Raw genomic sequence first — 14,109 nt, 5'->3', positions numbered from 1 at the left:
AAAGAGGAACAGTTAATGTATTGGCTGTAAAGACTGTCAGATGTATGTCATATATTAAAGCATTGTATTACAGTCCTACTCGTATATTTAATTGTTTTTAGCAAGAAAAGAGTTGTCTCTTGAGACACTCGTCTCTTTTACAATGTAATAATAAAAATATTATTATTATAAGTATGTGTGTGTTGACTTCTGACTATAGGAAGTGGTTTTTACAAAAGTTTCTCTCTTACCAGAGCTACTGGTAAAGTCAACAGTTTCAGATGAGGAAATAGAACGATCAACAAAAATTATTTGAGGTGAGTGTTTCATCTTTAGTTGTTTTTTTATGGAATAGTGTCGACTTATGATGTGTCACTGGTCACTTTGAGATTCTGAGACTTTAATGCTGTGCTTTTTTGATGATTATGTCGTGATCAAACATGATCGGGTGTGTCTTTGGAAGTGAATCACAGAAGGCTGCACATTTTGATATTCTTGTCACATTGCGTGAAATCACTGTGTTTCTCAATTGATTGTGTTTATTAGTGAATCTTTGATTTCTCAAACAGTATTTCTTAACATGCACTTGTGGTAGATTTTCCCCTACGTCTCCTGATCGACGCCCCTAAACATCTCCTAATAGACGCTTAAATAATTTATACTCTAGTGGCAGAGTTGGTCAACATCTTGACTCTTTTTGAACACTTTCACTTGGGAATAAGGTCTCTAGTATTTCCTAACTTGCTGCGCAGCAATAACTAGACAGACTCCAGACTATGCCTTTGAATATGCTTTAATCACGGCCAGAGGACCTCGTATCAATCACAGAAAATCCAACTACATAAACTAATACAACAGTTTATATAGGATAGGAGCATGGTAAAGCGTTCTACAATATGATTGGTTCTTCATATGTCAAACCCTCATGTTACTAGTTAAAGTAAGATCTGCCCAAATCATGTGTTTATTAGTTCGTTGGTTACTCAATATCATGAGTATTATATTATATTTAGATTTAGTTGTCTAGCTGTCCCTAAGTTTCATTTCCCCCTTTTCTCATATTTGGACATGATTCAGACACACACTGACTTAGGCTCAAGTTTTTGAGGACATTCAGGTTTCAAAAGCATATAAATGTTATTCCTGCAAGGAAAAAGAAATGTTAGTTATGATTAATTAAAAAATTCCATCACATTACGTAATGTGATTGCGTAATTACAACAGAGAAAACACGGAAAGCTTGGAATTTCCATCAATCTGCAAAAAATTGCTTATAAATTGTAACGAAGCGGGAGTCATGGTAAGATCCAAATGCAAGCTTTATTAAGAATGTCGTACAGGCAGGGTCAATCAGGAGCAGACGAGAACAGCAAGGGACAGGCAGGATCGTAATCAGGGTGCAGGCAATGGTCAGGACAGGCGGATATCATTCGCAGAACAGTATACCAGGCAAGGGTCAGGACAGGCAGCAACGGGTCAAAAAACAGGAACAGGCAAGATCAATCACAGGCAGACAGAAAACAAGGAAACGCTCAGAATTGTCACAAGGAATCAAGACTTTGCAAACTGGTGGTGTGAGTGTGAGTCCTTTATAGTCCTGTTAATGTACTGCAGCTGGGTGTGGTGATTAGTGTGGAGTGTGTGCATGGCTGTATGTGGCGACAGGTGATTGGTGTGGAGTGAACATGTGACTGGCAGGGAGGATTGTGGGTAATGTAGTCCGGGAACTGACAGGAACAGACGGTGATCGTGACATAAATCTCTTGTTATGCTACTTTATCACCAACTATTGGATTAAATCTTTTTGGCAGCTTGTTTTCTTTCAATCATGACAGGTTTATATTTATTTCTGGAACTAGGGTAACCACCATCGAACAAACCAAATGTGGGACGATTACTAAGTTTGTGTGGGACAATGTGGGACACGTTACCAACACGCATAAACTGAATCTCTTAGATGTCTAACTTAATAAAACACTTGTATTCTGCCTTTCAGCTGATAAAAAAATACTTTAATTTTATTTAGTCCCTTCCAGAAAACACCATTATATCACAATGTAACATAATATGTCTTTATTTTACATTAAAAAAAAACTGAGCCCAAAGGCAGCAGGCATCATGCAGATAACTATTTTTAAAACCGTTCTGACCAAGTCCAACTAAAATCCAACAAAATAAATAAAATATAAAACAACATGAAATTAGTTAATTGACCGTCTTTATATATATAAAAAGGTATTCCCTTCTATTGGCCTCACTCAGGTATATGTCCTATATGTCCCTTTACTAAAAGAACATTTTCTCTATCTATTTGTTTTCTGACAGGGAACATATACGAATCACCGCTCCACATTTTGATTGACAACCATCACAACCTACTAGTGACCGTGTTTACTCCTTTCTTTTCAACCATTGGATATGATTTAAAAAAACGGCTGTGCGACGTGCGGGACAAAGGGAGAAAATGCAGTGCGGTACAACGCAAAGCGGGATGGGTGGTAACCCTATTTAGAACTGATCAATCGTTATTTATCTGAGCTTATGTACCTCAGTTTTTAAGTTAAAATAAGTGTTATTTGTAGATAATTTTGTCAATTTTACATAAAATATGAAGAAAAAAAATACACTGTGTGTCACACTAGTGTGCTTTAATGTTTAAAAAGGTAATTTGTTTTGAAATGATTTTATTTTGTTTTTATTTATTACAAAATGGCACACCTGTGGTGTTCCCAGTCAAAAATGACTGGCCTGCAGAAAAATAACTTCACTTGTTACTCTGTTTTATTAGCAAATATTGGATTCAATCTTTTTGTCAACTTGCTTTCTTTAAATTAGGACAGGTTTTGTATTTATTTTTGAAACTGATTGATCGTAGGCCTCATTGAAATGAGCCTCACTGATTTGAGGATAAAGTTCATCTCTGTGCAAAAGAAAGCCTGTAATACTCAAAATAGTTTGTGTACATGAACATGTATGTATGTGCACGGATGCACGAGTATGCATGTATCCACACATGCAGAGGTCTGCGGCCTTTATTTTTGCAAGCACACATGTAAATATGTGAACATGATCATGATGAACACGCTCCTGAACACTAATTGTCCCTCTGATTTTTGACTCCCCCATTCATTTTTGAATAGTCATTTTTGACCAATATAAGTTCAGATCAATGAGGCCTATGATGAAATCAATACAAAACTTGTACTAATTTAAATAAAATAAGTTGACAAAAAAGATTTAATCTAATATTTGGCTATAAAAAAGTAGCATAAAAAGTGATTTATAAGCTATTTTTGTAGGCCAGCCATTTTTGACTGGGAACACAACTTTGTGCCATTTTGTAAAAAATAAAAACATTTCAAAACAAATATCCTGTTTAAACATTAAAGCACACTAGTGTATTAAATGGTGCAAATTTTTTAAATATTTTTTTTGTAAAATTGACAAAATTAATCGACTAATAATGCTTTCACTCAAAAAATACCTAATCTGAGGTACATTAGATACTAATACTAGATAAAAAAATTTGTAGACAAACTTTAAAATTTCTGGACCAACTTTTTCAAGCCAACTTAAAGTAGTTTATAAAGTTTAAAGTTTTAAAGTTATGAGTTTGAATGAGTTTTAGTAGATAGATAAATTTGATGAGTTTGAGTTCATGAGTTTGAATGAGTTTTAATAGATAGATAGATAAGGTGTTGCTATGCGGTTGCTAGGGTATTTGGGGTGGTTGCTAAAGTGTTGATATGTGATATGATCAATCAGTTCCAACAAGAAATATAAAACCTGTCCCAGTTGAAAGAAAACAAGTTGACAAAAAGATTGAATCCAATATTTAGTGATAATGTAGCATAATAAGAGATTTATAAGCAATTTTTTGTATGGCGGTCATTTTTTACTGGGAACACCACAAGTGTTAGTCTGGGTAAACCCAGCCTGATCTGCCGGCGATTTGATTTCACTCTGCAACTCAGTCTGGAAACCCGTGCATTCATTTCTGCTGCGCTGTTACACTTTTGCGGGAACCAATCACAGACTGGCTTATCCACCTTGCTCGCTATTGGCGGGTATAACACGATGACGATAGAGAAGCGAGGCAAGCAGCTTTCAAACTCTATCTGATCTACCCGTCTCTCGCATGAACGTCACTCCAAAAATAACAATGCACAATCACAGTGACGCCGATTGAGTTAAGCATTTACCTTATCTGTGAGAAATGTAGCAGAGCGTTCATCCGACAGTCTCTTCATAAGAAGATTACAAACAGCCAAACAAATTGCTTGAGTGGGTGTAAATACCGATCACTTTCATGTTTTTTTGCACAACCTGCAAAAATCGCTCGATGCCACTGCTGCTTCTGCAAACCGCGGCTCAATGCTACAAACCAATACAAACTAAACCTGCGTCTCAATCAGCTCCCTAGTTCCCTAGGTCGTGAATCAGTATATCATGAAAGTGAATGTGGCTGATTCCCTGATCAGTGCCCTGACTACTGAACTAGGGAGCTGATTGAGACACACGGTAAACCTGTCTGGAGTCTTCGCATCGCTCTGCAAAGTACATCACCTGGATCGTTGATCTGATTGGTTGAAGGACTATCCAATTGCGTGACTAATGCTCGTTGATCACGCCTCTTGTGCAGTAGGAAATACATAGCAAACTCCCCAGACCAATGTTCAATTTTAAATTGAGCTTGGTCTGGTGATAGCCAGACTACACAAGCGTTACAATGTGGGGGAAAAAAACACAAATTACAGAAATTATCAAAAAAAAAATTTGGGAAGTTGTTAGACTTTTAGTCCAATGCGATCACATTAACTAGCATTTTTTTGGGAACGGGAAAATCCTCAAAATGACCCGAACACCACATGAGGGTTAAACCACTGGAGTCACATGGATTACTTTAAAGGTGCCCTAGATTCAAAAATTTTATTTACCTCGGCATAGTTGAATAACAAGAGTTCAGTACATGGAAATGACATACAGTGAGTCTCAAACACCATTGTTTCCTCCTTCTTATATAAATCTCATTTGTTTAAAAGACCTCCGAAGAACAGGCGAATCTCAACATAACACTGACTGTTACGTAACAGTCGGGGCTCCGCCCCCCAATATTTGCATTTGCCAGCCCATGTTCCCAACATTATGAAAGGCATTACACAAGGGCAGCCAGTATTAATGTCTGGATCTGTGCACAACCAAATCATCAGACTAGGTAAGCAAGCAAGAACAATAGCAAAAAATGGCAGATGGAGCAATAATAACTGACATGATCCATGATATCATGATATTTTTAGTGATATTTGTAAACTGTCTTTCTAAATGTTTCGTTAGCATGTTGCTAATGCACTGTTAAATGTGGTTAAAGTTACCATTGTTTCTTACTCTATTCACGGAGACAAGAGCCGTCGCTATTTTCATTTTTAAACACTTGCAGTCTGTATAATTCATAAACACAACTTCATTCTTTATAAATCTCTCCAACAGTGTAGCATTAGCCGTTAGCCACGGAGCACCATCAAACTCATTCAAAATAAGAAGTAAACGATATAACAGTATACAATACTCACATAATCCGACGCATGCATGCCGCAGGCATGACAAACACTTTGAAAAGAACCATTTTGAGGGTTATATTAGCTGTGTAATCTTTGTTAAGGCACTGTTTAAGGCAAGAGCGAGCTCTGTGGGCGGAGAGCACGGGATTTAAAGGGGCCGCAGCATAAAATCGTCGCGTTTATAATGATGCCCCAAAATAGGCAGTTTAAAAAATTAATTAAAAAAAATCTATGGGGTATTTTGAGCTGAAACTTCACAGACACATTCAGGGGACACCTCAGACTTATATTACATCTTTTAAAAACATAATCTAGGGCACCTTTAACTAACACGGATTGCCAATATAATTAAATTAAATAGATATAATAGAGAACAACGAAAACCCTCCATACCTTTCCCACAAGTTAACAGAACTGTGGCTAAACATCAGTTCCACCTGTGTAAAGATGGCTCACACAGCAGTAAAACACAACTCCCCTTAAGACCTGGAGAACATACTACAACTTCCCTACATGAACAATAAACCAGTTTAGAGTTATTGCATGTTTTCACATGTCTGGCGGCCGTTTATCTGATTCTCATATTTACCTGAAACAGTGAAAGAAATTTCAGAGTTGCTGTTCAACACAGCAGTGTGGAGAAGGAAACAGAAAGATCTACAAATATTTGAGGTGAGCGATTCATCTTTCTATAGTCGTTTTCATGTATGTGTTGTCTTATGATGTGTCATTTGTAACATTCTGAGACTTTAATGCTGTGGTGAAGTAATTTTTTATCATTTTATTTAACCTTTTGTATGTCATGACGTATCACAGAAGGCTGATTATATGATTATATCATTATCATTAAAGATATGTTTAAAGGTAGTTTTATGTATAATAAGGGTTTATATTTACATGACACATAATCTGATTCAGATCATTATTATTGTTATTATCATAGTGTTTTACTATGTTGAGTTTTACTGCACAATGAAAAACTAACAAAGATAAAACACTTTTAGCAGCCGTACTTCAGTAGTCCACTGCTGCTGTTTGATTTGATTAGATCATCATAGCACATCTCAGCAGACTGTGATGATCCTAGATCAGGGTTTTTTCTCAACCCTGGGGTCCCTTCTTCATATGTCGCTTAATACATCTGAGATGATTTGACAGATGCCAGATCTTCTAATAGTGATAACTGAACTCTGGCTAATTTGGTTCTTCAAGCGAATTGGTTCTCCATTTGCGGATTGGATTGAAATATCTGGATTAAATTGTCTAAGATTACTGCATTCTCACGTTCCCTGAAAAGTGCATCAGTGGCGTGCAGTGGTGTTCTGAAATGAGGAGGCACATTTTTATGTAAATTCAAGTGCAATTACTCTTAACGTTGACACATCTTCCTTGTTAAATGAACATTAAATTACATCAAAAAAAAAAAAAAAAAAGAAAGAAAAAGAAACCAAATGCAATTCTATTTTGTAATTTTACAGTATTATAATAAATGTTCTATTTATCAAAACCATACAATAATTTAAACAAATTGTTTCATCAATTTGTGTATTGATGTTTTTCTTTTTAATAGTCATCTTAGGCTATTTTGAATCATCAGTCATGCTCCGTAAACACTGTGTCAAAGGCACCAAGATGTATTTTTAATTTCACCAAGCTGATTGCACTAAAAATTGTGTTTTCAGTCCATTTCAAGTTTGATTTTGACGTGACATAAAGCGGTGATATCTAACTGGGTGATCGGTTTACTTTTCAATTAGTCTTCCCATTGACGCCATCATTTGTTCAGTCAAAGTGACGCGCGGAACGCGCACGTCAACAAAAGGCGGGATTTATCGCTCAAACCAGTCATATCCAATCATAACCAATTACATTCAATCATAGCGCGATGGAGACATTGCCTCCTCTCACGTGACTTTCCCCCATTCATTCTCAATTACCCCCCACAAAACCCACCGCACGCCGGGGGTCTGATGATTTTCTATGGATTCCTATGAGAGCAAAGGGAGGCATGACTCCTCTGTGTGTGTAACTTTACCTACGGGTGTCGCTGTTGGGCAGTGTTCCTTAAGAAATACGCGTGACTTGTGCTCTTTTTAATGTCATAATTTTTAATATTTGTGTTATATGTAATATTGGATTATTTTCTCATCCTATTTTTTTTGAGGAGGCACTGCCTCCCTTGCCTACTCGGAGGAAGCGCCCATGAAGTGCATATATCGATTCTCGAAACCACAGTCAGCAATGCAGTGATTGGCTGGCGGCAAGATGGCAACGTAATGATGTTTTATTAACAAAATTTGGGAGGAGCAAGTTCAGATAATTAACCTAATTAGTAGGGGTGTGACGAGACGGGTATCTCACGAGACGAGACGAGACTCGAGATTGAGTTCACGAGACGAGACGAAATGAGACAAGAGTTTTACACACTATTTTAAAGAAATCCTCAATGGCGAAATACATGACTAGAAAAAATATTCTGCAGGTGTATTTGAAATGTTTTAACTAATCATCTTGTAATGAATGTCATTTCAGTTCTACTTTCTGAGTATGAATTATCATATGCAGTAAAACACAACAATACTCAAGCACTGTAAAAGGTTTTGCCACTAACTCAACTGACTGACTTCTCTTCTGTATGATTTCAGTCTCTTCAGATCTTACTGTACATGATTTATGAGCTTCTACAACTTTTGACCTCCTAACTGAACTCCTTTCCACAAACTGATCATAGAAATAAAAACAGTATAAATAAAAATGGTAACACTTTACAATAAGGTCTCATTTATTAATATTAATATTAACCAACATCAACTAACAATGAGCAATATCTTTGCTGCAGTATTTATTAATCTTTGTTAGTTAATAAAAATAGTCATTCATTGTTAGTTCATGATAGTTCACAGTGCATTAACTAATATTAACAAATTAAACTTTATTGTTTGTGCTTAATAAGATTAAGAGAAAACTGTTATTCATTTTTATGGTACCACTTTACAATAAGTGCAACCATAATCGCACTCTCTCAATATTCAAAGTGCAAATAAAACCAAATGTTTCTTTGATACAGAGCTAAGAGATGGTTACAACTACACTGCCCAGCCTAAAATAGCTTTCATATTGAGAGATATCTGTATTCATCAGGGAGCCTCTTTCAAAATGCGGGCTATTGAAATCACGCTTGATTGCGCGCTCGCGTTTACTTTCACTTTGGCGATCGCGCGTAACTCTGTAAATATGGAGCAGCGGCGACCGTCATCCAACTGAATTAAATGTTTTTTATTTATATACAAAGCAAAACGACAGTGGAGGCGCAATGTAAACGTAGTGGTGGCATATTCTTTCCTAATCATCCTAACACTCTGTCATGGCAACATCACCAGACTACTTTTCGCCTCGACGAGAAATCTCGTCACATATTAGTCTCGCGAGATCTCGTGACACGAGAGTTGATAAACTGAGAGTTTATCGGCATCCCTCCTCCACCCCATCTCCTCACGTCTAGTTCTGTCTACTTTTACCACACCGGGGGGGAGTACTCTGGGTTCGGGCCAAAATTCCAAGCTTGGATCCCTCTCCCCAGACAGCACACCAAATACGCATAACTTTACTCTATTTAATTATATGGATATGTGAAATGACATCATATAATTAAAAAAGACATGCATCTGATGAACAACTTGAATTTCTGGACCTTTATAAGGAATAATACACCTCAGAATAACTGTACTCCAATACATTTATATTGTAATTATTCCAACACAAATAAATCTTTCAATGAGTAAAACTGGCTGCGTCTATAGTATTATAAACTACACAACATTATACTATTATTTTCCAATTAATTTGTAAATTATTATTATTATAAATTATTGTCCCTGAATAAGTAATTTAAGTATCAATTCAGTTTAAAAAGATGCAATCTAATTTTGTTATTACATGAAATAAGCTGCTCCCGAGCAGGTTTAAGCTTATGGACCTATTGCTATGACAGCAACTCCAGGATGAAAAACAAACAATCCAAAATCATGCCAAATCATCCGCAATCAAATCCAGCTAACTGAGTTAATGATGTACGAAGAAAGGACCCCTGGTCCTGGAGCTCCCACAATAATGCACACATTTTTATGTGTCAAAACTAATGAATGTCACAGATACAGTTACTGATATATCCACTAAAGGTCTTTTACTGCATATTGTAACTGGTGAAACCTGTTTCACTTTTAATCCAGTAAAGCCAGCGTAGGAGGCAGGTATGCACAATGACACAATGCAGTCATATTTTGTGTTTTGATGCATCAGTATCGGTAGATTGTTGATTCACATGTTTCAGTGGTATACTGGAAAACAAAAAGTTTTAAAGGATTTTATTGTCAAAAACATTAAATATTTGCTAAGAGTCAATATTTACAGTGTTGACCCTTCTTCATAACCTCTGCAGTTCGCTCTAGCATGCTGGATATCAGCTTGTGAGCCAAATCCTGACTGATGGTGATCCATTCTTGCCTTATTATTGATTAGAGTTAATCAAAATTTGTGAGCTTCTGTTTGTCCACTTGCCTTTTGAGGACTGACCATATGTTCTCTGTGGGATTAAGATCTAGAGAGTGGCCTGGCCACGGATTTAAAATTTCAATGGAATGATCTCTGAACCACTATACACTGCATGCATAATTATTATGCAAGTTGATTTTCGGATCATATATATATATATATATATATATATATATATATATATATATATATATATATATACATTTTTTTTTTTAAAAATCAGGCACATTTTACAAATTTCAAAGCACATCGATCTTAATAACTACTATTAATTTATAAGTGATATATAATTGTTCATGAAGGCTGGAAGTGAAAAACACCTTATATTCAGGCGTATATAATTATTAGGTATGTTTTCTTTTAGAGATAAAATGAGCCAAAAAAAGAGATTTAACTCAGATTGAAAAGTCAAAAATTATTAAATGGCCAGAAGGATGCAATAATGCAATACTAGAAATTGCAAAGTTAAGGCATGACTAATGGACAGTAAAATGCTGTTGGGTCAGCAGGGTCATACACAAACCGGTGGAGAAGAAAAGACACGTTAACTGAAAAAAAAAATAATAGTAAAAATAATTAAGAAATTAGATCAGAAAATCAACTTACATAATACAACTTACATAATTATTATGCACGTAGTGTATTCTCAATCTTGCCTTGTGATATGGTGCTCCATCATTCTGGAAAATGCACAGATCATCATCAGATTGTTCCTGGGTCGTTGGGAGAAGCTGCTCCTGTGGGACATTTTGATACATTTCTTTATTCATGACAGTGTTTTGGGCAGAATTGTAAGCACCATTCCTATGGATGAAAAGCACCCCCACACATGGATGATCTCAGGATGCTTCAATGTTGGCACGATATACAGGACGGAATGGACAGGCAAACTAATTACATTAACAATTATTGTTTACTTACAAAAGATCTAAAACCCTGGCAAATATCTTAGATCAGATGCCACGTGTGATGACAAAAAAGCATACATTCTTCCACAAAAGAGTATACTGTATGTACCATTAACAAATGGAGGAGTGAAGGGCTAGAACCTTTAAAATTAAATTCTTCCTATCCCACACACAATTTTCAGAATATATGAGGAAATATAAGGTTATATTTGGGAAGCTACTCCAATTAGCCAACTACGCACTGGGAGTCTATTACTGGGGTATCACCTGTAGCATTTAAACACACCAGGCTTACAGGTTCAATTACAGCAGAGTCAGGTATCAGACATGGGTGGAGTACAAAAATAGCAAATTTTATTTAAGATAGCAGTGCAATCAGACAAGAACACTGCCACCAAACACAGAGAGAGTGAAGGGGAAATTAAACACAAACAAACACACACTTTACACAATATTCATACATATACCTGTAAAAGACTTCAATCATCATGACATGCGCCTCCAAGAAACCCAGTTCTATGCAGTCAATTGCCCCAACAACTGGTTCACAAACAGAATGAACTACAAACCAGTTCAAAATAACTAACAATCTCAGCATTTACATAACTTGTCTTATATTTAAATATGTGCTGACTCTACCAATTACTTTAGCACCCATTCTAAAACATTTGGATGGATTGCAGATTAATGGAACAGAATTGTCGGGTCTAGAGATGCGTTTATTAAAGCTGCAGTCCGCAACTTTTTTTGGTTAAAAATTATCCAAATTCAACTTTTAAACAAGTACATAACCAGCCAGTGTTCAAAACTATCGAATTATCTTGTCTCGATTCACAACAGTTAGCTTGTAATAATGTTTTATAATAAGAGCGACATGGCGGATTTCCGCGGGAAATTCAAGCATGCGGCAGTTCCTCTGTGCGTCATTACGTCACGTCCATAAACAATGGAAGGAGTCCCGTCGAGTCAGTTATATTGTGAGGAAGCAGGCGGTAGCTGCACATTTATAGCCTTTTCTCACAGCAGCTGAAATAATTAAACTTATTTTTATGGCGGATTGTAAACCAGAAAGGTCCAAATGACAATCATCAGTGACAACTGGAGGTTCACCCGTAGTCAAAAAGCAAAAGACTTTGGACTGGAGTGGCTACAGAAATTGAAATCTACAGGTAACGCTAATACACACTAAATACACAGTCACGCAGTGCTGATGTTGTTAACATTAACAATTTGAGAACAATATAACAGTAATAATAATTTGCACGGTTTGGCGTGATCCGAGCTAAGCGATCGTTAGATTTAATCATCATTGTCAGCGTGATTTATTGTAGGCCTAATGCTTTTTTCCTCAGTTGGTCAGAACAAAAGTGGCAGAAATGTTACTTACTTGTTCAGATGATATTTTCCAGTGAAAATTCTCATATTGGTCATACTTTCAAGACGTAGAATCTGTGATTCTGAAGTTCAGTATCCACACCGGTGCGGTGACTGACAGCAAACATTAGATTAATCCGCGCTGACGAGCTGTGCCGAGGCACAACGCACGTACAAATAACTGTTCCGCATATGATTGCAATCGCATGTTTCAAACAGAGATGGCGACAAAGAGGAAAAACTGCGGACAGCAGCTATAAAGTACAAATTTTATATCTCCAAATGCACAGACTCTAAAATGAATCTCTATGGGGAGAGAGAGGAGCAGGATGTTGTTTACGACCAGAACCAGAGAGCAGCATCTCCAGAGCCCAGCTGTGTGTCTTTGAAGAGTGAGGAATCGATACATCAGCCTCCTAATCTATGTGATGGAACAGTGAACTCTAGCCCCAGGTAAGACAATAACCAGAACTGGAGACAAGACTTACAGTCAAGACTTACACGTAAGTGAAAAAGAGAGATAATCTGAATTTTTGTTGTTTTCTCATTATCAGACAAAAGGAAAGTTATTCAGCGTCATGTCCAGCTGTATCCAGATCCATGTCTATGAGTAGAGATGAATCTAAACTTCTCCCTGATATCAGTGATGGAGCAGTGATCTCTGACCCTGTGTGAGTACAAGGATGTTGGTGAATGAGCTGCAGCAGTGAAACGAGGGTGTGAAATTAGACACCCACTGATCAAATGTTGCTGCCCAAAAATGTCCAGAGTCCAAGAAGAACCTGTTTAATTCAATTCCGTGTCTGTTATTCATACCTCACTTAATACATCTAAGATGATTTGACAGATACCTGACCTTCTAATTGTGATAGCTGATCTCTGGCTAATTTGGTTCTTCAACGAATTTGTGGATTTGATTAAAATATCTGAATTAAATTGTCTGAGATTACTGTGCATTCTTGTGTTGATTAGAAAGGGCAGATATATCGATACTCAGCAATGCAGGGATTGGCTGGCGGCAAGACAGCAACGTAATGACATCATATTAAAAAAGAACATCACATACCTGATGAAAACAACTGGAAATTCTGTGCCTCTATAAGTAAACAGGAAATAGATAAATGAAATGTGCACTGTTTGTTACATGATTCACAATTATTTACATTATTTCCCAATTTCTAGTATTTACAGGCTTTACATTTTTATTTAAATATTGTATTTTGCAATTGGTTTAATTTTACCGGTTAAGCATATTTATAACGTGACAGCATTAATTAGTTTCTTAAGGTTCAAAATTTTTTTTCTAATGTCACAGCAAGACAGCATTTTAATATCTGCATGTCCTGCACTGCATCAAGCCACTCCCATTATAGCTAAAAATTAATGCACAGCTTAGACTAACTAACTGTTACTGTGTGTACGATTCCAATAACATTATTATGCAATTATTCCCTCACAAATAAATCTCTCAATGAGTAAAACCATCTATATTATGATAAATTACACAACATTATAATTATTTTCAAATTAGTTTTAAAATGAATATAACAGTAATAATAATAATAATAATTATTATTATTATTATTATTGTCCCTAGTTCAATAAGGTACTCTTGTAAGAAAGTAGCAGTGACAAGCACAGACTTTAAGTATGACCTCAGATTAAAAAGATGCACTTTAATCCTGTTTACATGAAATTAGCTGCTCCCAAGCAGATTTGATCTTACAGACATGTTGCTA

The 14,109-nt window shown here is 36.3% G+C and overlaps 1 protein-coding gene across 2 annotated transcripts in view; it reads left to right on the top strand.

Moving 5' to 3' along the window:
* Positions 1 to 6,103: 6,103 nt before the first annotated feature.
* The window catches only part of LOC137024838 (NACHT, LRR and PYD domains-containing protein 12-like), a 39,932-nt gene continuing 31,926 nt past the window's right edge, over positions 6,104 to 14,109 (top strand). The window contains exons 1-3 of one of the 2 annotated variants that reach the window (XM_067392759.1): positions 6,104 to 6,209; positions 12,661 to 12,823; positions 12,925 to 13,041. In XM_067392759.1, the coding sequence (XP_067248860.1) occupies positions 12,669 to 12,823; positions 12,925 to 13,041 (272 nt within the window). In that variant the 5' untranslated portion in view covers positions 6,104 to 6,209; positions 12,661 to 12,668. Of the gene's footprint in view, positions 6,210 to 12,660; positions 12,824 to 12,924; positions 13,042 to 14,109 lie in introns of those variants that run through there. The other variant, XM_067392760.1, reaches the window with a different exon arrangement.

Source organism: Chanodichthys erythropterus, chromosome 8, assembly GCF_024489055.1.
Source record: "Chanodichthys erythropterus isolate Z2021 chromosome 8, ASM2448905v1, whole genome shotgun sequence".
Lineage (NCBI taxonomy): Eukaryota > Metazoa > Chordata > Actinopteri > Cypriniformes > Xenocyprididae > Chanodichthys > Chanodichthys erythropterus.
This window is presented reverse-complemented; position numbering and strand designations above follow the sequence as displayed.